Source organism: Fusarium vanettenii, assembly GCF_000151355.1.
Source record: "Fusarium vanettenii 77-13-4 chromosome 4 genomic scaffold NECHAsca_3_chr4_2_0, whole genome shotgun sequence".
In the NCBI taxonomy this organism is placed as follows: domain Eukaryota; kingdom Fungi; phylum Ascomycota; class Sordariomycetes; order Hypocreales; family Nectriaceae; genus Fusarium; species Fusarium vanettenii.
Window position 1 is genome coordinate 767,959 of NW_003315879.1, and position 26,349 is coordinate 794,307.

General features: G+C 53.2%; 7 protein-coding genes across 7 annotated transcripts; 4 read left to right on the forward strand and 3 right to left on the reverse strand.

Moving 5' to 3' along the window:
• The first annotated feature begins 601 nt into the window (after positions 1-601).
• On the forward strand, positions 602-2,027 carry NECHADRAFT_102533 (uncharacterized protein). The gene has a single exon (XM_003051554.1). It carries the CDS (start codon positions 911-913, stop codon positions 1,376-1,378), a length of 468 nt encoding a protein of 155 aa, XP_003051600.1. The 5' UTR covers positions 602-910; the 3' UTR covers positions 1,379-2,027.
• Positions 2,028-9,719: 7,692 nt separating this feature from the next.
• On the reverse strand, positions 9,720-11,417 carry NECHADRAFT_78826 (uncharacterized protein; the record flags this gene model as incomplete). The annotated part of the gene is made up of 2 exons (XM_003051995.1): positions 9,720-10,745; positions 10,788-11,417. 2 exons carry the CDS (start codon positions 11,415-11,417, stop codon positions 9,720-9,722), a joined length of 1,656 nt encoding a protein of 551 aa, XP_003052041.1.
• Positions 11,418-14,169: 2,752 nt separating this feature from the next.
• Positions 14,170-16,259, forward strand: NECHADRAFT_78827 (uncharacterized protein; the record flags this gene model as incomplete). Its single annotated transcript, XM_003051555.1, has 4 exons — positions 14,170-14,930; positions 14,991-15,368; positions 15,428-15,575; positions 15,615-16,259. The coding sequence occupies 4 exons, from the start codon at positions 14,170-14,172 to the stop codon at positions 16,257-16,259; spliced, it is 1,932 nt and encodes a 643-aa protein (XP_003051601.1).
• Positions 16,260-16,658: 399 nt separating this feature from the next.
• On the reverse strand, positions 16,659-17,120 carry NECHADRAFT_78828 (uncharacterized protein; the record flags this gene model as incomplete). The annotated part of the gene is made up of 1 exon (XM_003051996.1): positions 16,659-17,120. One exon carries the CDS (start codon positions 17,118-17,120, stop codon positions 16,659-16,661), a length of 462 nt encoding a protein of 153 aa, XP_003052042.1.
• Positions 17,121-17,786: 666 nt separating this feature from the next.
• On the forward strand, positions 17,787-19,940 carry NECHADRAFT_99966 (uncharacterized protein; the record flags this gene model as incomplete). Its single annotated transcript, XM_003051556.1, has 6 exons — positions 17,787-17,811; positions 17,865-17,931; positions 17,991-18,199; positions 18,252-18,842; positions 18,895-19,532; positions 19,587-19,940. 6 exons carry the CDS (start codon positions 17,787-17,789, stop codon positions 19,671-19,673), a joined length of 1,617 nt encoding a protein of 538 aa, XP_003051602.1. The 3' UTR covers positions 19,674-19,940.
• Positions 19,941-20,085: 145 nt separating this feature from the next.
• On the reverse strand, positions 20,086-20,724 carry NECHADRAFT_78830 (uncharacterized protein; the record flags this gene model as incomplete). The annotated part of the gene is made up of 1 exon (XM_003051997.1): positions 20,086-20,724. The coding sequence occupies one exon, from the start codon at positions 20,722-20,724 to the stop codon at positions 20,086-20,088; it is 639 nt and encodes a 212-aa protein (XP_003052043.1).
• Positions 20,725-23,583: 2,859 nt separating this feature from the next.
• On the forward strand, positions 23,584-25,155 carry NECHADRAFT_78831 (uncharacterized protein; the record flags this gene model as incomplete). Its single annotated transcript, XM_003051557.1, has 3 exons — positions 23,584-23,638; positions 23,700-24,155; positions 24,218-25,155. 3 exons carry the CDS (start codon positions 23,584-23,586, stop codon positions 25,153-25,155), a joined length of 1,449 nt encoding a protein of 482 aa, XP_003051603.1.
• Between the last annotated feature and the right edge of the window lie 1,194 nt (positions 25,156-26,349).

Here is a 26,349-nt window from a genome sequence, read left to right on the forward strand (position 1 = left end):
CGAGAGATGGTTGTGCATTGAGTGCTGGGGGACAGCGTTGCGCTCCCTGTGCTGTGCTGCTAATACTGGGCTACGATAGCGACAGCAGAGCTCTCCTCCGCTGGAGTCTTGCACCTTCAGGCCCACACTCCTCGTCATTGCTCTCACGCCCGTGGCACACTCCCCCATCAAGGTTGAGACACCCAGGCGTCGGCATGACACACCCCTCCTCGTCCTCTGGCTCGCCCACCCACGCCGGGCGGGCGTCCATGAGCATCCAGAGGGCGTGGGCGTGAAGGCGTCAGGCAGGGCGTGAAGCCCACTCTGTCGAGGAGAGGAGTGGGGGTACGTACTTCACCAATTGGATCCCTGCCTGCGCTAGCATCTGCTGCAGGGCATTCGGGTGGGGATACTGAGGAGCTATGCTGTTTTGAGCGGAGCAATGGTGTGTGCCTGTACCCTCCTCCACATTTTCTTAGGCAATGTACCTCTAGCGCCAGGCTTTGTCGTGCAACTGAGGTGATCATCCACCAGGCACAGCCCGGGAGAGCAGAATAGTACATATGTTGGAGTCCCCCTCGAACCTCTCCCATCCTTCTCCGCTATCACTCTCGACTCTCATCTGCAATCTCTCCAATTGCTTCTACTTCTTTCATTTGAGCTGCTGGCCTGACTGGATCTGACACTGCCATCACTCTTCATCTCTATCTACCCTTACTCGCTTGTAATCCTTGACTCGTCCCCCAACTCTACTTGACTTCGACTCATCCTCTCCAACCCATCCGACTGACTACGCTCTATCGGCTGGCTTCACCAAGAGACAAGACTACAAATTGAGACGCTAGACACTCGTCAACGTCTCGATCTATCTTCCTGGGCACACCACCCTCAACTCATCCACCACTCACACACACCACACAACACCGACGCCATGGACTTCGACTCCTGGTCTCACTCCTTCTGCCTCGCTTGCGACAAGCAGGTTCAAACCTCGACCGACGCCTACTGCTCCGAATCTTGCAGGCTGGCCGACTTTGAGAAGACCTCGACAACATCCTCGCAAGCCAGCTCACCTGGCTTCGCTCCTCCTTCCTACCCTTGGACGTCGAAAGCCTCCAGCCCAGGCTTCTACCTGTCTCCCGCCTACGACTTCTCCAACGCGAAGCCCTACGGCGCTCGACACATGAGCCAACCAAACTGCAAGCCCTACGGCACCGAGCAGTCTACCGCCAACGTCCGATCCCTGACTCCCTCAAGCTCCCACAGCAGCCTCTGCTCCATGCAGAGCACCTCGACAACGGGCGAGTCAACTCAGCTGTCTGACAAGGCGAGGAAAGAGCTCCGAGCGTACGCTGTCTCATTCGAGCAAGTGAGGATGCAGCGACGACGATCATACTAGACAACACAACACAACACATCACGCATACACGACATTACACTCAAACGACCCTCGCTGCTTTTGAATCAAAGACAACGCAACTCATTCCAACAACTACAACTGCATAAGCACGAACACTACAACACTTCACACCTCACGCATTTTTTTTTTCTTCTCTCAAGAATTTGTTTGTACCAAAGAAGGGCATTACACCGGAGCACTGCATCAAAAAAAGTTTGTTTTCACATCGACCCAAACACGATTTCTCTATCTCGACCTGCTTTGGGCGGGATCATCTGGGCGGCTTTATTGTCCATGGGTTTACGGGATACGGGAGCCATGACGGGCACCTTGTACCAAATAAAGGGCGGAGTTGACATCGCATGGATTATGGGAGCACTTGGGATCCACGGGAGGTTATCATGATACTGGGACACGACGGCGTCTGCTACCCGCCAGAGAGCGGCCGGGATGCAACAACGGATGGGGACATTTTTGGGTCAGGCGTACAGGACCGACCAGGCACACGAGCCGGTCGATGGTTGTCATATCGGGAGGGTTGCTGCACTTTTGACCAAGGGGTTACTGGCCATTCACAGGAACTGCGGAAGACTGCACAGCATAGCATAGCATAGCATACTATAGCCAAAGAACGGATTTTTCTCCCTCCATACACGCGTCCACACATGGCATCCCTGTGTTCAGACTGATCCATACAAACCAGACCATGCATAGTACCAGGCGGCAGAGGCCGAAGCCAGCCCAGTCTTCTCCACAATTCTCCATCTCCGTCCCCAGCTCTTCTCGGTGTCACCCTCCTGATGGACAGTGTTAGTGGTGATGGCTAGTGGGCAGAATTGCTTTTCTCGGGGCTTTTGCAGAGAGTCGCCGGCACTTGATGGGCGTCTCTCCAAGGATTGCCCGAGTTCAACTACGGTAAATAATGGACTGGGATGATTTCATTAACTGCAGTGACTCGGCAACTGTTTACACTTTGACGGGGCTGATGACATGGTTGGCAGCATTTGTCAAAGACTCTGGGCCGGTTCTGAGCAAACAAAACAGTCATCGACCCCCTAGCGCCTCCTCGTAGGTGAGTGTGAGCGGAGGGTGAGAAGTGTGACTAAGCCAAGCAACCAACAAGAAACTTGGAGGGAGCGAGTTTCGCAATGGCATCTCCAGATTGAGGCAAAACGACGAGGGCGCTAGCAAAAGCTCGACGGGTCATGCTTCATGAGAGCTCCATCTCAGCTCCGTTCCCCAGACTCGATTGACTTTGGCGTGAACAGCTCTATTGGTGTGAGAGCAGTCAGTACAGTCATTCAAGCCTCCGATGTCCGGCGACACTCTGAGCCATCATCTTGTTTTGTATTACCGATGAATGGCGCCATGATGAATCCATTGTCGAGGCCAGCTAACACCATCACCAGCAACCCGAAACGTGCTCGTCGATGGGCATGATGCCACCCGGCCGAGATGGAGTGAGACGATAACTCAATTCACCAGAGACAGTTTCAATGCTACCTATCATGCATAATCACCCCTGGTGTGCCTAGCTCTTTTTTTTTTCTTTTTTTCTTTCTCACTCGACAAAGACAAGGACAGCACAACTCTGCCAACTGGGGACGCCGGCGTGCAATCCCTGGTTCACGATAGCACGCTGAAAAAGTCTTTTCGCACTCAATTTTAGCTCTCTGGCCACCCCCAAACTTCGGGTCCCCCCTCTACAAGATTTTTAGCCCCCCTCGGGAGCTCGTCTCGCCCGTTTCCGCCTTGGATGATGGGGAGCCCCATCCATTGATTTGCAAGGTTTGAAACGTTGGAGCTCTTTTTTTTGCTTGGGGTTCTGCCAACGCATCGTTACCTTCGGAATCGGCGATGCTGACTGAGATTGATGATCTGAGCTACTGGCTAGACGATTCACTGGGCTGGCTTAGCTGGCTTGACGCTTGGAAGATGAAAAATAGTGGATAACTTTTTCCCTTGCCCTTTGTCTTGCTCACTTGCAAACTTGCCAGGGGAACGATAGTTGTTCTGGCCAGGGCGGCTTCCGAAACAGCGATTAAGAAAATTTTTCTTTGGCTCTCACGGGCTACGCATTGCAATGGGATTGGATTGGATATCCAGCGAGATTGAGGGCTTGTTAGCGACGCTCCCTTTGATGACGCTGTCGTCGAACCAGGAGCCCCTACAAATGCCAAATGCGTCTTCTATCCAAGGCTGTGGCGCTCCCAGTTTCATGCCCTTTTCACCTTGAGTCGGCCGAGATCTACATCATCGTCGGCAGGGTCCGCCGGGTCGCCTGTTGACGGAACAAGAGACCGAACTCTCTCATTGCCCCCGGACGCTTCGGCGCTAACAACCCGGAAGAAAGAGACCTACCCTTATCATGCCTCGATTATCCGAAGCTGGACTTATTGTCTCACGCCCATGAGCCGTTATTTCCCTCTTATTGCTTTCCATCTCGGCAGATGGACGAGGAGTTCATTCGCTTCGCCGGCAGTGAGACCTTGCATTTGGAACATTATGGAGCAAATGTGGGCTGTTTCGGCGGGAGGGGGCATTGTCATGCTTGCCTTGCCTCCGGAGCATCTTGGAAGGACGGGACGGATCCATGGATCGAGATGAAGAGATCCATTGCTTCTTTCTCGGTCGGTCAATACTACAGTACCGTACCTACGTGGCCGGCCGTCTGTTGTTCCCTTCTGTTCTGTACCCTGCTCGGAGCCCCTGGAACCTTCCTTGATCGCCGGGGGGTCGGCCCGGACGTTGCGGAAGCTCTTCCTCTTCCTCGCGAGAAAGCAAGGACCGCTGGGTGACGTCGGCGAGAAAATCCTCGGCCTGCTCCGCTTCATGGGCGTGTAGGTCAAGACTTTGAATGATGGACAAATGTGTGCATCATGGGTTCTACGACGGCAGCATTTTGCACAACTTCAAAAAATTTTGTTGCCTTTTTTGTTTTTCCATTTGTCTCAACCAGGAAAAGCCATCACTGACCGGTCTTTACTAGCCCCCACTCCGCCTTTTTTCTCTTTCATTGCGAATGTGGGTGCCTTTTTTGACTCTGAGGCTCTTCAGGGCGGATACGACCTCGTCATGAGAGGGTAATATTGGAGTTGACAGAAAAACAATGCAAGACCATTTTTTTCCCTCATTCGTCCCCATGTTAGGTTTTGCATTCCAGGTACAGCCCGCCACTTTCATCAAACGTCTCACCACCGAATTGATGAACGAGTTCGGGATAAGAGTTTTCATCCAATGTCGTCCGTCCTCGTTCTGCCGCTTGGCTGCGCTTGGCTTCGGGTGCCCGTGGCATCGACGAGGATGGCGATGTCTCCATGCTGTGCAACGTCTTACACATGCCGCTCGACAAAGACGCATGTGAATGAACAGGGAAGAGGTCTCGCTGTAAGGGAATGGCTCCTCCTCCCCGAACGTTGACGGGATGTTTTCGAAACACATGCACACACACACGACACCTCGGGGATCCCTGGGGGCCAAAAAGCCTTGCTCCCATCCATCCCCATCCCTTCCCGCGTCCTGGCAGACGGAGACTGGCTCCCTGCATGCTGCGAGGGAGAGAATTCGGGTCTCTGGTGTGGTTTCACCACGTGGGATCATCCATCCATCCAGGCTGCGGCTCAAAGGCCGAATGGACGCCTCTCGAGGTTCAGAGGCGAGCCGAAGGAAGGAGGAGGGGTTCTTCTTCACAGCCACGAGATTTCTAGAGGTTCGCCTTGTTTAATGCCTCTGGCATGACTTGGATGGCTCGCCGACGTCAAATCGATAGGCTGGTGGGTTGACACATCGACTGTCGTTTCAGAACGTGGGATCCTCGCCTAGTTTTCCATGCCTTATGCCTATGCCTATCCTATGCCGTGGCGGCTCTTACATACGCGCATCACGTACAGGCGTCATCTTTTCTCGACGACATGTCATGCTGCCCTTTCTGACAGGCAGTCCGGATGAGCACATTTCGGCTATTGGGTTCAATTGTCATGAATCGACAACGTCTGGCATTGTCGCATTTTGCAAAACGGCAATGGTATTCGTGAGATGAAGGGCCCCGCTCCAAACTTGGCAATCTGCCTCACCACCTACGCAACAACACCCTCTACTCCCGCCGCCATTGCGCAATGCAAGGTGCGACAATCATGTTGCACTTCGGAAGGTTGTCAATATAGGGTAAAAAAAGGAGTGTCGAACAAAGACAAGGTCCCAGGATTGCGGCTCGCTCGCCTATGTGCGGGAATTCGTCGTTCCAAGTGCGGACCGACGGTTTCTTGTCTGTCAGTCAAACAAGAGTCAATGTCTCTGAGGGAGGACAGAGGGGGGGTGCAACCATTTCATCAGCCCAATGTCCCTCCAGACCACGCAGAGTCCATGTTCCATTGTGTTCGCGACCGCAAGCCATGAATTCCTCTGCAGGAAGCCTCTGATGCGCTGCGCCTTGGGGGCACACACTTGCGTATGGGTTATGGGTCTCCCCTCTTTTTGCTATCCGTGAAGCTGGGAACCTGGGCAAGGAAGGGCACGTCAGCCCAGGACGCCCTCCTTCGCTAGCTCGGGCATGCCCACGTTGGTATTCATGCAGAAGTCGGCGTCCAAGGTGCAGCAGCCTCAGATGTGCTTCCAATTGACGCAAGCCCTTGATGTTGATGGCGTTGGTGGGCGAGTGTCAATGGGTTTATCCACTGCCCTCTTATGCACTCACGTCTTCTCACAGGCGTCTTACCCTATCCGGTACGTGTATTGTTTACTTTTTGCACCCAATGGCTGTAGAAGTCGATCGCCAGCCGCTCGTGTTGACCATCAAGTTGGTCCACGATGTGGGCTTGCTTGTTGAACCCCGTCTACGAGCATGGACTTAACAACTCGCCCGCTTGGTGCTACGTGATCTAGAACAATTGCAAATGATGAGGCTTGCTGTGCTCGTAGATCGCGTAGCACGTCAAAACCACTGCAAAACACCAATGCCTAGGGGAACCCGGCACACGATAGCTATTGTCTTGGAGGCTTGCTTGGCTTGGTGTCACTATCTCGTGCAGATATGGCGACGAAACTCGAGCATATCTGAGAAGCAAGAAAAAAAGGCAACAAAAGCGCAGCCAAAAACCATTGATTCATAAAAGTTCAGCTCTCTGCAAGTTCGCCTCATCTTTTCTTCCAGCTGAACAGCTCTTTGTCTCAACAGCTTTCCCACCGGGGAAGCCGTGCCGTGCATGAGGCTGGCTCAAAGGCGGCTGGGCCGTGTCTGTGACTGGAGAGCTTCGAGAAAGATACGGGAATGTAGGCCAGACGAATCGAGTAAAAAAGAAAGCATGGAAACAACATGGGGAATTGCTTTTTCACGCTCTTTTTGACGCCTGCCTATTTGCTTTTTCTTCCTTCTTTTGTCTCGCATGCGTTGTGACGTGCCAATGTATGTAGGTCCCGCTATTTGTCTCTGAGACTTGTGGAACGCAAGACAGAAATAGACAAGTCAAAGTGTCAAGCCAGTAACCGGGGAGCAGGACGTCTTTGCGATCTAGACGGAGTCTTTAGGACTATCACTATTTCGAAAGAGTAGAAGCTCTGCAGAGGAAATGCCTGTTAGCTTCATGGGTCCTGGCTGGAACTTGGGCGTTTCGACTCAATAAGACGGCCTGGGATAAATTGGGCACCTGAGACAGCTTCACTTTCAGAGGATGGAATGTAGCGCCGCTGTCACACCAGCAGCAGCCAATTGCGACATGTCTCTGCCAGGGCCGAACTTTTTTCCCTTGTCACCTCACCTCACCTCAGTTCACTTTGACTTAACCGCCGGCCGGACGGTGCCGACGGCTCTGCTCAGCGGATAAAGACGGGGGAGAGGGGGGCCGGTCCCACGATAGATCCATGAGAGCAGCTCAGCTCCGTGACAACTGCCGTTTGCTGTGATGGCTCGAATCGAACCTCATCTTATCCATTGAGGCGAATTGAGGCGTTTCAACGCGGGGGTCTCTCCAGACTGGGGGCGTCTCTTGATTCATTCACCTCGAGGGCGTCTAGAGAGTCGAGTGGGCTGTTGATACGAAAACGCCCTCACGAAGTTGAGCTTGAAAGAGAGAATCTCTCAGGTCCAGGTCCCGAGAGGCGAACTTGGTAGGGTGACATCCGCTTTCAGGATGGACGAAATTGACTTTGTGCTTTTCCCATTTTCCTCTCTGGCAGCGTAGCATTCATACTCCCTCAAGGGAAAAAAAGCTTGAGGGGAGGCTTTCACCCAAGCGGCAAACCTTGGAGCGCACTGACAGGAGGGCATCAAGGTACGGTGCGTGCGGTAGAGCCAGTAACGACGGGCCGCGAACCACCTAGCTCTCCGTTGGGATCGGGGAGGCGAAAAGGCCAACAAGCACCGGCTCAAACTTTAACTCAGAATCAGGCGAGAAGACCTGGGCGAGACATTGAGGGCACGGGGGGACGAGGCGGGACGCTTGCAGGATCTATCATCTCTGAAGGAGGGGGGGGATCTGGGGTTCAAGTTGGTACAAGGTTTCGACTATTAGATTTCCCGACGATCTAGTCCCGTAGCCTCCGTACTATGCTTGCGAATGCGAACCATGGCTCTGGGAAGAGATGTGGTGGTGGTTGCAACTAGCCACCAACAACTCTCAGACTCTTTCTCTGTCTCTCCCAGAAATGCCAAACGCAGAACAACGCTAGAGGAAATCGTTAAACGAGGCCTTTTTTCTTCTCGGGGAGCGATCGATCTGCGCCTTTGACAGCCTGCATGTAAGATTTGAAACCCTTGCCTTTTGTCTGTCCCCGCGCGCACGGGTTGCCTCCTTCGTTTATCGGCGACGATGCCCAACGTCCCGGGACCGACTAGCAGAGCGGAGGAAGCTAAGGCAAGCACGAAACTTGGTAGAGAAAGAAGTCCGAGATAACGTAATGTGCGGTCCTGCATTGCCCTTTGTCTTGTTTCGTAGTGAGTCTCCGAGATGCTGACTTATGGGGCTTCAACAAGATACGCCCGCAGAATTCAGGGCAGGGAAATACCCTCGAGGAAATAGACCAAGAACCCAGGCACGGCAGATTTTTCACCATCTTGACACCGGCTCAGGGACCAGGCCAGGCACCGAAAAGAGTCGAGATTCAGAATATCAAGTAGCCCCACGGCTTCGTGCTCCGCTGACGTGGACATGACGATGTTCTGTACCAAGCCTTTGATGCTGACGATTGGCCGCCCTGCAGATTTTTTTTTTTGCGAGCCCGACATTTGAGTTGTCAGCCTGTCATTTGACGTTTCTGGGATGAAAGACATGTTCCGTTACCAGGGGATCCAGTTTGTGCCTGAGAAGAAAATCTCTTCACCGTTGACAACCAATGAAGCTCCGTATCCGCCCATCCGTGAGGGTAAACCGTTTCTTTCCTGCCAGGATCATCATGTTGATAGATAGGACAACACCAAGGCAGAGAGGGGGCGGAGAGGTCCGGTCCCTCCGGATTCCGATTGGCGGTCCCCCGGCTAGCGGACGCGGACGGGATCTACCCGTTAGCGGACCAGTCCGCCCAGACATGTCAGGACCGGAGACGGGGACAGGAGAGGATCCTTTCTTGTGTGACCAACAGCGGCCCAACACACCTCGTCCAGGCATATCCTGTGTTGGGCTTGCTGCGGCGAGATGGAGAAGTAAGTACGAGATGGAGTCAAAATCTGTCAAGTTCACGGTCAGCAAGCGAGTGTGCCCCTTGGGGCGTGTATCCTTTTTTACTTTTGCCAAGTCATGAAAAACAATCGGAGTGACATCCGAACTCCGAATGTTTTCAGGAGTAAAGTAAACATCGCTTAGACCAAAGGTCCGGACTGAAACGACCGGTGGTGCCTTGTTGGGTAGCACCGTAGTTCCATTGGCGCCGCTGATGTTTTTTCTGCTGTGAATCGATTCCTCAGCATGTGGGAGTATGCCTAGGGAATGTGATTTGGGTCAGATTGAATTTACAATATCGTCATCTCGGGCTCTTGGGGCGGATGGTGTCGGGTTACACCTCTTGATGCTGCTGGGCTGGTATTATTGAGCCATTGGTAGGTCTATTGTCAAATCTCACGCCCCTAAAAGGCCTTTGAGAGTCGTGAGTTTGAGGGCAACTACTGCAGCACCGCTGGTATAGCTACTATCACTGCTTTCTTTCAGTTGGTCGGGCCCTGTAGGCTGGTGGCTCGAGTAGTTCACTCGTGATGAAATCAACAATATATTTACATTGAACATCTATGAAGACCAACTACACTCCCTAACCAAGAAGGGGTGTATAAATCTTGTAAACTACACGACGGGCTGATAGACTCATTGCCCGTCAAAGTAAGGTACTAGATAGTCCTTCCAGTGTAGACATCTTTTGCTTAGTACCACTTTGAAGACGCCTTGAGAATCTTGTTTGCGGCATGAGCAGCAGCAACCATGATAGAAGCCTGAGTGTTGCCAGTAGGAACCTCAGGATGCATGCTGCCATCAACGACAAACAAGTTCTTTGTGCCCCAAACTCGAGTATCAGGGCCTACCACGCTACGTCCATCATTCTTAGCACCCATGTTTGCAGAGCCGAGATGGTGGTTTCCGCTGTACGAAACCTCAAGGATCGTCTCGGCGGTGAGGTTGCTGGGCACGGTCAAGATGCTGCCAGGCTTGCGGGCGTAGTCCAGAAGCTCGTCGACAAACGTCGCGAGGGCCTCGCGGTCGCCTTCGGTGTTGAGGAAGGGCTTTTGGGTGATGTTGGTCCTGCCGTCGGCCGTGATCTCGAGGGTGCCCACAGACGTCAAACCGTGGGTGAGGTACACCTTGGCCTCGATGGTGTTGTTGGAGGGAGCGTTGACGGTGCCCTGCACGTAACGGGTCACGCCGTCGCTGCCTTCCACACTCTTCCAGAAGTTGAGACGTTGTCCAGACTGGGCGAGGAGACCGCTTCCCTGGGCAAACAGGTCGACGGACTCCTGGGTTGGCTCAGTCCAAGCCGTCTTGGGAAGAGCTGTAAGTCCCTCCTTGGTCTGGAACTGAACGAGAACAATGGGGTGGTCCTGTAGATGCTGTCCAACTGGAAGTTGGATCCACTGAGAGCGCGGAGGGAGGGTGATGTTTGTTGATCCTGAAGCAACGATCTGAAGCTGCTTCTTGGGTCCAATGCCAGAGTTGAAGAGGACTCGGGGAGTCGAGTGAGCGCCGGAGGCGAGCACAACAGAACCACCCTTGTTCAACTTGATGATCTCTCGAGAGCCATCCTTGTGCTCAACTTCGACACCAGTGACGACAGGTCCCTTGCGGACGGCACGGAGGACCATGGCGTTGAGCTGAAGACTAAAGTTGGGGAGGGCTTCTGCATCAGGGAGGATATCCCGAACAGGACCACCTCGAAGTCCATCGCTGATCTGATTCTGTCAGTTTGATTCAACATCTGTTTGTTTAGGAGAACTTACCAGCCACGGGGGGTGGGTAAAGACCTTGTCCTTTGATTCGGCATTGTGGAGGGCGTCGACTTCATCCCAACCGTTGCTCTCAAGGAACTCGGACATGATCTCGAATGCACCGTCATCGTAGCGCTTGCCATTAGCAGAAGGAAGAATGCTTCCGGGCATACGCTTGAAGACACTCTCGGCAGCATCGGCTACGCCGTCTTCCCACCTCCATCCCTTGGGCCAGGCCTCAAAGTCAGCAGCTCGAGGTCTGATGTACATCAGAGCGTTGAGCACGGTAGAACCACCGAGCAGACATCCCGCCGAGGCGGCTATGTCTCTACACCACTGGATGGTCGGCGAAGTATCGGTATGAAAAGCCATGCCGGGAACGTCATAAGCCGTGACGGTCTCGTTCCACTTCATCAAGTCATCGCGGTTGCCCGTAGCATAGTACGAGGGACCACCTCGCTCGATGAGAAGCACACTATGGCCAGCATCGGCGAGACGCTCAGCAACGACCAGGCCGGAAGCTCCAGCTCCAGAGATGATGTAGTCGTAGGTGGTGTTTCGAGTAGAGGCGGATGATTGCTTAGCCGTGACCGTAGAGGCCAGGCCAAGCAATGCTGAGCTTGAGAGTATAGCCAACTTCATCTCGTCAGTATACTAGGAGACAAGCTACGAGAGAACCGTAGTCAAACTTACATGACGACTTTTCACGGCCTATAAGTACCTACCTGGGTGCCTATACGTGATGGAGATTAGATGAGATTGATAACCTCCACCATCACGACCCACTCGCGGAGGCTGCTTGATAGAGAACAACTACCGAAGCAGAGTGGATTTGATGGTGGATAGAGTATCATCGTGAGCATAAACAAGGCAATGGCAACTGCCGATCCCATTCTTTGGATCAGGGGGATTTAACCATAAAAAAAGTCTCAAATGCCTCATAATGGGAGATGGAGGGCTTGACAGTGAGGATAGTAAAGTATAGCAAGCTGTATACTTGGAAATAATTGTCAATGATGGATGGAAGCTTTTTATTCACTATTACTTAGATATCTAGCAACAGTGGGTGAAAGGGATCCTGAACAAGGAAACTTCTTTCTCGTGGACTCCTCGGAATTCAAACATCGGCGTTGATTCCGAAGCCATCAGGGGATTTACGAGATTGACATGCCATTTGCACGTATTCAGAAGGTCAAAATGGATACAATGGAGCTCTATTCTTGTCGTTGAAACCCTAGCCCATAAGACTATCCTCCACTTCTGCCAAGTCCAGTCCTTGGCAGAATGTTTTTCCTTTTGTTCTTGGAGGACATTCGCCATCTTTATGGTGCCATTTGCAAGCCGTCATCTCTTATGTAGCGTTGTGGAATAGTTAGTCTTTCAAGTCGATGTACTTGAAGTAAAGGGCCCACGAACTACTCCGGAGCACCCGGCACCGAGTTCTACATACAAATCATGATTTAGTAGTCACAGTCCAAGTCTCAGTTATGAAAGTATCTAAAACAAGTTATGCAGTTACCACGGTAGACGCGGCTCTTTCAAAGGCTGCATCGTGACACTACCCAAAGTACAGGAAGGCCACCAACATTGGTTCACTCCCCTAGACACAAGTGCCTTGATTCAAAGCCGACTTGAAGTGGATATACCTGCAAGGGGTTCCTGACGACTTTTGCGTATGTACCTGAGGCAATCCAGAACCGCGGTGAGCGCTAGGTCCTACCGCCATAGCCTTCCTGGACCCGGCGTGGGGGTAACAGCCTTGGCGGTCATGAGGCTCCATACTCAAGATCCAAGGCGATTCTTTGCCTCTCCATGCAATTCGAGATAGATACACCCTCTTGGGCTTGATGCACCAAGGCCTGAGGGAATGGAGCCAGATCGAGCAGCAGCAGCATCTTCAGGTGGCTCTCATGAGCACGGGCTAGCCTGGACATTAGAGTCAAGAAGTTGGCTCAAGGTGCATGATGCTCCGATCCCGGCCATCTCACCGAGACCGCCGCGTAGGGCTTCTTTCTTGGCAGGGATATCAACACGGACCTCTAGATGAACCGTCAACTGTTTGCCTGTGGAGAATTTGTACACGCAGCTAAGGGACTGGGTGGTTGAAAGAAGATGTCGATTGAGTAATAGAACTGGTGAGACATTGCTAGAATACTCGGTGATCCTCTCAGGGAATCCTCCTTGATCCTGGCACTTGCGCTTAGATCAGGTAGCTATTTCATGTAAGGCCAACTACTTTCAGCCCTCTACAGCCTGCATCTGCAACCAAACGCCCGGTCTTTCTGCCTGTAGGCAGACAAGGTCAAGGGGTGGACATGGGGATGGGCTGAGGCATCTGAGTGAGGGAGTGTGTTTATTAGACGCTTTGTTTCTTTCTCAAGGATGCCTATTCTAAATGTGTGAATCGGTGAGAGATCGGATCAGCGTAAGGCTTGACCGACTTTGACGGGAAAATGTGCAGTTGTGGCGACGAGGTATCCTTGATCTGCACTTTTCACCGATGCTTCAACTCGGCGAGATTCTGCCGGTGTCATCTTCTCCATTTTTCTTTCTTTTTATCTCAGATGCACAGCAGACATAATCCCCACAGAGGGTTTCATCTGTAGGTTGAAAGACAAGGCTGAGCGGTGACTGTCTGAGCACTGTAGTCTAAGTGCAACAACACGAGGCCTATCAGTCACTTTCGCACAGTTGCAGGGAAGACATGTTGATAGGCGGAGTAGTGTAACTCTGCTCTGCGTTTATGTCATGATTTTGGAGTTTTTGGACTGACACTATTGGATGTCTTGCTGCCTGTCAACTTGTCGGGTCCTGCTTGAGTGACCACTCACGTCTGAAGATTGCACGTGTGCGTGAGAGCATGTATATATCCGTCCTTGGCGATGCATCGTTAATGGACACTTCTTTAATCGACGCAAAGAATTGAATGTGCTATTTACCATATTCACATGTCGAATTTGCATGTTACGCCTTTGTTGAACTGTCTTTATTCGTTGGATGACAGCAATAGATAAAACAATAGACTGCAAACAACAGCCGCGATAACTCAGCTATTGAAGATTCAATTCTCCCAGTTGGGAAAAATAAACTCACTCAGCACCTCCTCAGCAAATTTGGCTGTGGCAGAAAATTTACAGTGATTAACAATGCCCCCTCTTCCTAAAGGGTAAATGATGCTGCCTGCATCTCATCTCGATTCGCCTCATTCTCACATCCTCACTTTCGGATCAGATCAACTACACCATTAGGATCGGCTCCACCACCACATTTGAACCCCAAAGCGGGCATCATACCCTACACGGTATTATACTCGAGCTCAATACAGAGCTCTTCTATTGTGCCCGTATCCACGCTATTTAACACGCTTCTTGGGCTTCTCCCCTCCCCTTTCGCCATGTCACATCTCGACAAAGAGGTCAAGCGGATGCTTAGTCCTCAACTCGATCAACTCAACACCAAGAGACTTCGATCAGTTTACGTCGTCCAAGAGTCTCCTGGAGGAACCATGAGAGAGATGGATCCCGCCGATAGCCACCCGCCAGTTCCTGGCTCTTCTGCCTCTGGCTATGCTGACAACCTCCAGGCTGAAGCTGGCCCTTCTACCCCAACTCCTGTTTTTGAGTCTTCCAGCTCCGGCTCTTCTGGAAACGAGACTCTCGGCTCCAACGACTCGACTCCCAAGGCAAAGGTCGTCATTGACAACTCTGCCACGCCCCGCGCTGGCCCTTTCAACTTTAGTAAGAAGGCCTCGCCCAAGATCGCTGACCAAGCTCTCCCTTCGCACCCCCATCCTCGCGTTGCGCCCAACTATGACCTATCCGAGGAGCATCTCAAGACGCTCACGGTCCGTGAGAAGCTCAGAAAGGGCATCGCCATGAACTTTGCCCAGAGTCTGTCCCTGGGCGAAGCCCTCCGAGAGAAGGCCAAGACCGAGGGTGGCCTCGAGAGCGCCGTCACCATCACCGGCATGATGCAGAGACTTGACATGGAGAAGAACATGGACCCCGAGTTGTCTCACTCTCACTTCCTGCGCCGCGGCCTCAACGAAGTCGACATGGTTAACCGGGCCTTGACCAACAAGAGACCTGGAGCGGGTGATCCCGACAACCATCGGGACCTGAGAACGCAGCACTACTTTAGCCGCCTTCCCTCTGTGTAAGCTTATACAACTCTTCTTCTGCTTTCACCAGGACAAGTCAGCTAACATGGTGCCAGGGTCGCTGCCAGTGAGAGACTCCAGGCCATTACCGGGACTGCCAACTATCATCGCTTCGAGCCGGGCCCCATGCCTGGTCGTCCTTTTGGCCAGATCATGCTGGTTGAGGACTTTGATCCCGCCAAGGATCTCCCCCAGGTCGGCAAGACTTCTGATGCCACGTCTGGCTTGATGGCTCACCTGTGGTCGGGATGTGCCAAGTACGGCTACAAGAAGCTCGAACTCGACAGCCTCGTCTTCAAGCAGAACATCAGAGAGAGCCGACTTGTCAAGCGCAGCGTGCCCGGCAGCGAGTGGAACTCTCCTGATCTTGACCCTCACACCATCATGAGCCTCGACGCTCAGAAGGGCAGTATCACCATGTACCAGTCCCTCATGTAAGTTTCCATTCCCTTAACATCTGCAGACCGCAGCAAGACTGACCCGTGATGTACAGTGCTCTCTCCGATGGAAGACTCCAGAACTGGACCTGGTTCAGAATCCGCAAGCCCATCGTCGACATCGATGGCGCTGTCCCCTCTGCGCTGGTCGACATGCACCACTCGGTCCTGGTGTTTGCTACCCCTTCGTCTCAGATTGAGAAGGTCAAGGAAGAGTAGAACCCACCCTTGACCACTCCCCAGACTGGAAACAAGGACGAGAACGAGAAGCCCCAGGCGGCGAAGAAGGTCCCCAGCCTCGGTGACTTTAGTCAGCTCAAGTTGACTCCTTACACCAAGACGCCTGGTCGCCAGCTGACCCTCGAGTGGAAGTTCACCAAGGACGGCCTCCCCAGCTTTGCCATCTCGCCTCTTCCCAACCACATCCGGGCTCGTGGCTTCCCGCCCGACTTCCTCTGGGTTGACTGTGCCCCTCACTACGACGGCCGAGACATCTGGTGGAAGACTGTTCGTGACCTGGCCAAGAACGACCGTGGCCACTGGGACTTTATCCAGCAGCAGATGGCGAGCAACCTGTGCTTCGTCGAAGTCAAGTCCAAGCATGGCGCCGAATGGACCACCATGTATCCCGAGTCCCGAGACAAGGTAACCAGCAACACCACTGTCGATGTCAAGGGCAAGGGCAAGGCCGTCGACAATGGCAACGCCAACATCAACCAGGCCAATGCCAACATGAACACCAACGTCGCCGCTACCGCTCGTGCTGGTCCCAGTGCCAACAAAGGCATTGCTGGTTCCACCATGCCCTCCACTTCGGGTCCCGGTGTCCGCCGCCGTGGCAAGAAGGTGCGCGCTTCCGGGCTGCGCAACGAGGTCCGCCAGGACTGAGACCTTTTACGTGAAGGTCTACCATTGTGTCAATCAAGACACACCGACACTTTTTTGATCGACTATCGCAGAGGCTGCCGGAATGAGCGACATGGATGTCAGCTCTAGAGTATTAGCCAACAAGAACCCTACCCACGCACAACATGACGATGATGAAAAAAGGAGTGAGGTGTGATGTGAGGATAGGGTCAAGTAAACCAGGCACGGGGAGATTGCCTGAGGAATCAGATCTTTTTGGGAGCATTTCGACCGGTTGCGGAACCATGGGAACATATCGTAGCTGAGAGTTCACTAGGTAGTCCAATGCGGATATGAATGTTAATAGGCCCGACCGACTCGTGATGCCAAGGCGCGAAGTGACGTATGTCACGATGATAGATCTGGTGTTGATTCAGATGCTCACTTCTTCTTCTTCTTCCCTTTCGTCTTGCCTTCCTTTTCCTTTCCCTCAGCCATACCGGCCCGCACAAATGCGTCCCTCGCCACCGCCGTGATCAGCCTGAATCTCTTGGACCCCAACTGCACACCACCATACCACCGCGTGACGACGACGGCCGCGTCCCAGAGGTCCATAGCCTGCATCAGCTGCATCAGCCGGGCTGCGGCCGCCGTTTCGCCATCATCGTCGGCGTGCTGGATGCCTGAGCCACCGTCTCTTATACGCCACGCCGTGATGTTGTGCGTCGCGTTACGGATGCGCTTGTCCGAGTCGAGTAGCGACTGCACGCACAGCTGGGCCTGGGAGGGACTCGTCACAGGGGCGACGTGAGCGACAAACGTTGACTTGGACTCTGTGATGGGCTTAGAGGGTGTCCATTGAGATTTAGGCAGAACTGTCTGCGCCAGTCGCTTTGAGGACATGTTGGCCTCGGTCTGACACTTGAGGGCCCGAGTATGTCTCTCATAGAATCAATGATATTCGAGTATCATTGAGGCTCTTGTAGATAATTACACCCACAATTAACATGGCTGAAAAAGTAACGAATTGATTCACTTGCTTCAACTGCTTCTAGAAGTCTCCAAGCTTTCGAGGCTGAAAAATACAGGGACGGACCCTTTATCAACTGTGGAGAGCTCCCCGAGCTTAGCCGTCCCTCGATTGGCTGGCTTGGACGGAGGGGTACAGGGCGGGGCGGGTTAACATTCCACCATGAGCAGCCCGGGCTGGGTAGGTGCCAGCAAACAGGAAGGAGCAGGGCACCACTCCCAATCCCATATTGGAGCCTCCCCGCCAAAAATCAACATCCACCACTGAAAGTTTTCTGGTCCATGTGCGCGCCCCTCTCAACAAACTGCTAATCTCCTCCCTCCTTCTTCCACTTTGCCCTCATCGACGTCTGAACTGAACCTCCGAGTAGCGGCTAGAGCTGCTGCCCCCATCTCCAAGACGAAGACGAAGATTCCTCGTTCCTGCAGCTCTTCTCGTCGTTGAGCCGCCTGCGCTGTTGCCAGCCCTGGGAGCAACGTTGCCCCTTCCTCCCCCACCTACTCAACGACTGTACAAACTATAGAAGGAAGACAGTCATCATGCAGGCTCCCGTAGTGGTTATGAGTGCGTCCAAACTCTCCTTGTACTGAACTCCAACGCTGACTATCAAACCCCAGACACCAACAGTGGTGAGAGGCAGACTGGCCGCAAAGCTCAGCTGTCCAACATCGCCGCTGCCAAGACGTGCGTTCCCGCCATTGTCCCCTTCCGAGTCGCATGCCCGATCCTAACAATCTAGACAGTGTCGCCGATATTATTCGATCATGCCTGGGCCCCAAGGCCATGCTCAAGATGCTGCTCGACCCCATGGGCGGCATCGTCCTCACAAACGACGGCCATGCTATCCTCCGAGAGATCGAGGTCTCCCACCCCGCCGCCAAGAGCATGATCGAGCTCAGCCGGACACAAGATGAGGAGGTCGGCGACGGAACTACAACCGTCATCATCCTGGGTAAGAAGGTATAGAGCTGCCTGATCAAGCAAAGTACTGACACCCCTGCCAGCCGGTGAGATCCTGGCACAAGCTCTGCCCCAGCTCGACCGCAACATCCACCCCGTCGTCATCATTTCCGCCTTCAAGCGCGCCCTAAAAGATGCCCTCGAGATCATCGAGGAGATCTCCCTGCCAATCGACGTCGACGACGACAAGGCCATGTACCAGCTCATCTCGTCTTCGATCGGTACCAAGTTCGTTTCGCGATGGATGGACCTGATGTGTGACCTCGCCCTCAAGGCGGTCCGGACGGTGACGTGGGAGGCTGGCAATGGCAAGACAGAGGTCGACATCAAGCGATATGCCCGAGTTGAAAAGGTTCCCGGCGGTGAGATTGAGGACAGCAAGGTCCTCGACGGTCTCATGCTCAACAAGGACATCACACACCCCAAGATGCGCCGGCGCATTGAGAACCCCCGAATCGTTCTCCTCGACTGCCCCCTCGAGTACAAGAAGGGCGAGTCCCAGACCAACATTGAGATCACCAAGGAGGACGACTGGAACCGCATTCTGCAGATCGAGGAGGAGCAGGTCAAGGCCATGTGCGAGGCCATTATCTCTGTCAGCCCTGATCTCGTCATCACTGAGAAGGGAGTGTCTGGTGCGTCTCCAACTCCCTTGATATATGAGATGACATTACTAATCCAGCGCAGACCTTGCTCAGCACTACTTCATGAAGGCCAACATCACAGCTCTCCGCCGAGTCCGAAAGACCGACAACAACAGAATAGCTCGTGCCACCGGTGCCACAATCGTTAACCGAGTAGAGGATCTCCAGGATTCGGATGTCGGTACCCGATGCGGCCTGTTTGAGATTGAGAAGATTGGCGACGAGTACTTTACCTTCCTCACCAAGTGCGAGGACCCCAAGGCCTGCACCATCCTTCTCCGCGGCCCCTCCAAGGACGTGCTCAACGAGATTGAGCGAAACCTGCAAGATGCCATGGGTGTTGCACGCAACGTCATGTTCCACCCTCGGTTATCGCCGGGTGGTGGCGCCACAGAGATGGCTGTCTCTGTGAGGTTGGGCCAGCTGGCCAAGAGCATCGAGGGTGTGCAGCAGTGGCCCTACAAGGCCGTGGCAGATGCCCTCGAGGTTATTCCTCGAACTCTGGTGCAGAACGCTGGCAAGAGCCCCGTCCGCGTGTTGACGGATCTGCGAGCTAAGCAGGCCGAGGGCAAGAGCTCTTGGGGTGTCAACGGCGACACTGGTGCCATTGCGGATATGAAGGAGTATGGAGTCTGGGAGCCCCAGGCCATCAAGCTGCAGAGCCTCAAGACCGCCATTGAGGTATGTATATGTGTTTTGAGTGTTTCAGGTTGCAGGATGCTGACAATTATCTAGGCTGCCTGCCTTCTCCTCCGAGTAGACGATATCTGCAGTGCCAAGAAGGCCCAGCAGGTTGGCGCTCCCGGAGGTGGCGAGGAGTAGAGCGGGGACGACAATGTGAGGTGAGGTTATTGTGATATACACCCGACTCAGGTCAGAAAGGGAGGTGTGGATGCAATTCGGGCTTGTTAGATGTCTGTTTGGACTGGTCATACCCCCCTTGTACTAGCCGAAAGAGCAAGATAGACAAAACAACGGAGAGGAGAGCTGGGGCGTATATGCAACGGCGAATGCTCCGGCGACTCATCCGCCAGGATGAAGGAAATGGGTATCACATGAATTACCTGGCGAACCAATATTGTCGCTCCTACGTACAGGTTCTCGCGAACCATTCCTCCGCCTACGATCTCGATCTCGATCTCGATCCTGTGCTTTTAAAGTGCCCTGCCTCTCCCATAACCGTGTGTATGTGTGGTGTAACTATTACTGAAATTTGTGTTTTGCTGTGTCTTGTTCAGTCATCGTCATGAATGACTAGGCCGACAGGTGCCGCAGCGGGTGTTGACTCTTCCTCCTCGTTTTGCTTCTTAGTTGCAGCAGAGCCAGCGGCGTCATCTTTGCCGTCCTTCTCCGTGCGCGGAGAGTCACCGTCTGGCTGCGTCGTCGTCGTCGATGCTTTCTTGTCAGCTCCTGACTTGGCGGTTAGGCCTTTACCCTTCTTTGCCTTTCGGGCCTTCATCTTCTCCCTCTTCTCGCGATTCTTGCGCGTGCGCTCCTCGTCCTTGCGATCGCGCTCAGTCTTGTCCTTGTCAAACTCCACCTTATCCTTCTCGCGTCGCAGCTCCTCATCCATCTCGCGGAGGCGCTCATACTCGCGCCGGCGGCTGGCCTTGTAAACGTGGAACTCTCCCGAGCCAGCTCCGGCGCTGGAACCCTGAACGTTGGTAACGATCTCTGGAGGCGCAGAGCGAGAGGCACCGCCAGAAGACGAGGATAGGAGGCCGGGGATTTGAATGTTCTGGTCGGGCTTTGCGAAGAGGGCGTCGACAGAGGCGGCCTGCGCGGAGACTGGGGTGAGAGCGCGCTTCTTGGTGGGACGGTGGGAGCGGGGATCGGCCGAGGTTGGGACGGACTCGGGGCCGGGGGCGGACATGATTGTGCGAGGAGGGGGTCGTGGTAGCTGATAGCTTCTGCGTTGATTCTTGTGCTGTAGGTGTAGGGTCCTGCTGGTGCTGCTGGGATGAGGATGGGCCGAGTGAACGCGTGAGCGTCAACGTCAGAGGGCGCGATAGGCGATCCCGGGGATCGTCGGCGCGTGATGGCTAAAGTGAAGTTGAGGGGGGAAAGATGCACAGTTATGTAATTCAAACAAGGACCATGGAATAGAGCGGTCAGCTGTCGATGCGATGCGACCCGACACGTGAAAAAGGTGATGCGGGTAGATGGGTTAAGATGGACGGGATGGGATGGAGGGGACGGGAGGAAGAAAAAGCGTTAGCAGCTGAAACCCGCTTATATCGCCTCTAATCGGGAACCAACTCTAAGCCCCAGGCAACCTTGTCTAACCCATGCCTAACCATAATTTTGGTCTGAATTTCTTGACTTTTTCAAGAGCAGAATTGCAATAGTCACTTGGCCAGCTGTAGCTTGGGCATAGCTACCTAGCTACCCGGGCAGCTACGCGAGCTTCTCTCTCGGAACTGATCAGGAATATCGGCATTGTCGGTAGACACCCAACCTGAAAGATAACGATATCCAATTCCAGGCGGGGATCTGATGAGGGTGGCGGATCATGCTGCCAAGGTCAGTGGACAGCTGCAGCGGGTCACGCCGGTCAAGAAATAAACGAGACACCAGAACGGCAGGGAGCATTGACTAACTCATCTAAGATTTAGTAAATAATCTTGTATGAATGTACTAAAATTCTTAGAAATATATTATAATAATAGTAATATTTTAGAGTTTTCCTATAGAGTTTTCTTCCCTTTCCTGATTATGTTTAGAGGAGGATAAGCAAACATGTCTGTATTAGTGTCTCGTTTTTTCCTTGACCTCCACTAGGTGCGGGTGTGCCTGGGGGGCCATGTAATGGAGGGTCATCAGGACCTCTGAAAAAAAAAATCCCAAGCTGTCACTGAGCTGAGAGACAGGGGACGGGTAAGCGCGCGGTAGTTGACTCAATGGTGCCAGGCACAAGGCACAGCAAGGCACAGCTTACATACCTAGGTATTAGTATTGTGTAGCACCTTTGCCCAGCAGCGCCAAGCCGCAGCTGGAGCTGGAGGGCATCCAGGTGATCAAGACATCAGACTCCCAAGAGGAAGAACGGGTAATAGTAGATGCTTAAAATAGCCTCTCGTAGCATTCAATACAGCCTATGTTGGCTGTAAGCGGCTAATGGCGCTTCCCGTACACGAACCGTCTCACCATTCCGCCATTATCCTCCCAATGAGGCTCAACTACGTAACTCGGATTGATGCAGATGGGCAATGCCGAAACCAAACAAACAAGGGGAGGGTTGCAGCACGAGATTGAGGGATGCGGCGGAAACGAAACACCGAGAGATAATGGAGGGCAGGCAGGCCAGTAGGGGGAAAAAAGTCCCAGAGACACGAGAGACGAGTCGACAGCAAGGGCATGGCAGGTGTCAACATCCAGATGATCAGATCCATTCAACAAAAACAGGCCAAGTTACTTGATCTGGCGTTGCAGGACCCCAGGATTGGCCAAGACCCCTCCCAGATTCTCATGATCTTTCTTCCAGGAAGTTAGCACGCAAGGACCAGCCAAGCTCCGAGCGGACGGGTCGGGCAAGACAAAATCATATGATGTCTGGCCGGACATCGTACATGACGATGCAAGAGCACATGCTGCTCAGCGGATATTCTCCGCCGCCGCCCTGGGCATGGCCGGAGATATGCTTAGGTGCTGCACATCGCTCGAACCGGGGGGGACGCTAAAGAGTCCGGGCTCTTTGTTGGGCTGGACAAGAGGAAAGGATATCTGACCGTTTGCGGGACCTGCCCTTTCCCCCATGCACCCAGATCGCGCCATGGAACCTGAATTCCTTTTTCCCCCTCGTGTCTCACCCGATGGGATCATGCATAGGGCCGGGGTGCGGGTTCGCTAGCTCCGTCTTCGGGGTCTTCCATGGGCTGTTTGGGCTGTTTTGCCTGTTTTCAAAAACACCCGGGAGGCTCGTCTTTTGTGACTCTTTCACATTTCGGCGGTGACGGAGGGACGGGATTGGCCGACGGCGGCGGAACGCCATGTGTGCTTGGAGGGTTGCCAATGGACGATTCACAGATGCGAGAACGGTTTGAAGGAATGCGAGCTCGAAAGTGACGGGAGAGTGGACAGATGGCGGGGCGGCTCCGGCCCAGGGGACCTGGCTGGAAAGGTACGTCCTTGCCCTTTTGAGCTCCTCATGTCTGGGAAGGTGCGTGCCTTCCTGCCCTGGTGGGGATTTCCCGGGATTCACAGACACTGGAGACTGGCTAATGGAAGGTATGGCCAACGTTAGCGGGGCAGGTTCGGAAACATGGTTGCAGTTGCCCTGTGCTTGTGCTTGTGTGCGCTGTAAGAACCTAGGAAGGCCATGTCAATCAATGAATGGATGGATGGCAAGAGCGCCTGTCTCAGGACCCTCGTGAGCCAACGAGCGGCGACTGGATTACACAAGCCTCACTAAAAACCACTTGCACTTAGTTTTCTTCTTGCATCTTCCACTTTCTTTTTCCTACTTCTTCTTATATCCCCACGATAGACCCGATCTCATCTACTTCTTCTTCCCCATTCATATCCATCCAGAGTGAATTGCATCACCAACACCAACCAACCCGACATCATCACCACTTACAATTCAGCCTCTGACCGCCCGATTGTACCCGCCCTCCACCACCGACAGCTTCACATACCATACTCGCTCCCCAACGTCTCGTCAGCTCTCTCTGCTTAATAGCAGCGTCCCCAATTAGCTTCCCATTGCCACCGGGCATCACACACACACATCATGGCCAAGCCAAGATTAATCATCCTTGTTCGCCACGGTCAATCTGAGGGCAACAGTACGTTCCCCTCCCTCCATAACCCGCCTCTATCCATGCACCTTGCTTACAACTCCTCCAGAGAACCGTGATATTCACCAGACCGTGCCCGATCACCGAGTAAAGCTCACACAAGAGGGCTGGAACCAAGCCCACGATGCTGGTCGCCGTCTTCGTGAACTGCTCCGCCCCGACGACACCCTCCACTTCTTCACATCCCCCTACCGCCGAACCCGGGAGACAACAGAAGGCATTCTCGAGAGCTTGACTTCAGACAACCCCGACCCGTCTCCTTTTCGCCGATCTAACATCAAGGTGTATGAGGAGCCCCGGTTGCGTGAGCAGGACTTTGGCAACTTCCAGCCATGCAGCGCCGAGATGGAACGCATGTGGCAGGAGAGGGCCGACTACGGCCACTTCTTCTACCGCATCCCCAACGGAGAGAGTGCCGCCGATGCCTACGATCGAATTAGTGGTTTCAACGAGAGTCTTTGGAGGCAATTTGGCGAGGACGACTTTGCTAGTGTCTGCGTTCTCGGTACGAGATTTCTGCCCCATGATCTATACTCTTGTCTTGCATACTAACAAACCTGCCACCAGTCACACACGGACTCATGTCCCGTGTCTTTCTTATGAAATGGTACCATTTCACTGTCGAGTACTTTGAGGATCTCCGCAACATCAACCACTGCGAGTTCCTCATCATGCGCAAACAGGAGGATAACGGCAAATACCTTCTTGAGAACAACCTTCGCACTTGGTCTGAATTGCGACGCGAGCGCAAAGACAAGGAAAACAACGATAGGGAGAAGGACAGCACCAAGCTTCAGCGCACCAAGACCTTTGTCGTCACCCGTCGCTGGGGTGGGTGTCCTAACGGCTGCGATCATAGCCGTCACTATGTCAAGCGCGACGACCTCGAGATTATGCGCAAAAAGGATCATGAGAATGGAGGCCCGACTCCCTATGGAGAGGCTAACAGCCCGGGCGGCGCTTTGACGGGAGGTCGGAAACAAAAATCTCAGCTTGCCTTGACTATCGCCGCCAGCAGCAGTGAGAAGGCCACCGCCGACGCTACAGATGATGCCGGCCCGGAGATCGACATCACAGCGAACCACGAGGGCAAGTCGGTTTCTGATCTTATGGACACACCCTCGATAATATCATCCGAAGATCACGTTCAATCTCCCTACCTGCACGTTGGCCGTGATGGTGGCGGTACCTACTCAGGCCATACATCGGCTGCTGAAACCGACGACTCATCTGAAGATGAAAACACAAGTCTGCAGCGCATCGCATCTCTCAACGCTCACCTCAAGACCTTGGCAGATAAGAACTCCAACAACGGGGCGCCTCCCAAAGCCGGCCCTGAGCGTTTGACATATGCCACTGATAAGAATGGCCCAGCAGAGTTTCCCCGGTCTAACCGCCTGGGTGATGCCTCCCCTGAGTCATCTTCAGAGGGCGAGGGTGAGCGTCTTGAGGACCTGGACCATGCTGAACACGAGGACCGCAGCATTCACGGCAGCGTCTACTAAGCAAGTCAATGAACGACTTGACTTCTCTTTCACTATCTACTTACGACCGCTATGTAATGGAAAATGATGGGTGCCAGCTCGCGGATACAGCTCGAGCACGGGACGGGGCGTGTTTCTTGGCGATACTCTTGCTTCTCACTCGGTAATGACGAAATTGGAATTGGAATTTGGTTGACAGGAGCATGGGGGAAATAATGGGAGGAGATGACTATGCAGGCATGGTTTTCCACCTTTTTTTTTAAGCATTTGGGGGCATCAAGCAAGATAGCATTTGTTCATGATTAGCATCCATCTCCATACCCATGAAAAGCAGGTTTGATTCAATACATGCTTCAGGCATCAACATCACAATGTATCAAGTGTAACGAAAACTCTTGTTTGAACTTTTGTTTTGTCTTGTTTTTATCCTTTTGAACTGGATTATAACAGCCACCCACACTCATGGATGTGAAAAAAATGCCATTTCCTTTCCTCCACCGCATCTCTCGCGGGGTCTAACTAAACATGAAGAAGGGGGGATCAAGATGAATAATTCCGCCCATGCAAAGCATCTCGGTCCCATTTCCCCCAGTACAGTACCAAGCCGTTGCCATGCCATGCCACGCCATTCATTGCCCTTTCCCCAATGCCATAAACAACAAACAGTCATAGAAGATAAACACAGGCTTGGACCTCCCTCCCTCATTCTCCATTTACATCCATCCATTCATTCAGGCCCTGCCAGGTCCTCCTATCCTCACATATTCCTCTCTACCCCAGCCAGAAATAATACCTTTGGTGTGAGAAGAAAAAAGATGCTAAAAATCCAGGCCCTTGGCTTGAAAAGTCCAACGGAACGAGGCAGACACAGTAAAATATAACTCCTTGACGCCATCTCCCATCTTCGGAACCCCCCTAAAAATACCCATATCTTCCAGAAGTGCAACACAATAAGACAAATGCTCAGAAAAATATAGGCCACGGGCATAGAATTACTCCTCCAAGCCACACATGCGCCTCCAGGAGGCCAGTGATGCTATAGTGATGCCCCGTGTTATGCAAAATGCCAGTAACCCGACCAAAGCGGGAAACTCGCCCCGAGTATGAAGGATAACCATGAAAGGTAGAGGACTTCAACATGTAGAAGAACAGAATGCCCGGCATTGGGCAAGGCGAGAGATGAGCGTCGACTGGCCACGAGCGCCCGAGAGCGTG

What these genes read in the sequence shown, in the direction of transcription:
- NECHADRAFT_102533 (XM_003051554.1), top strand. Translation starts at nt 911, where the DNA reads ATGGACTTCGACTCCTGGTCTCACTCCTTCTGCCTCGCTTGCGACAAG.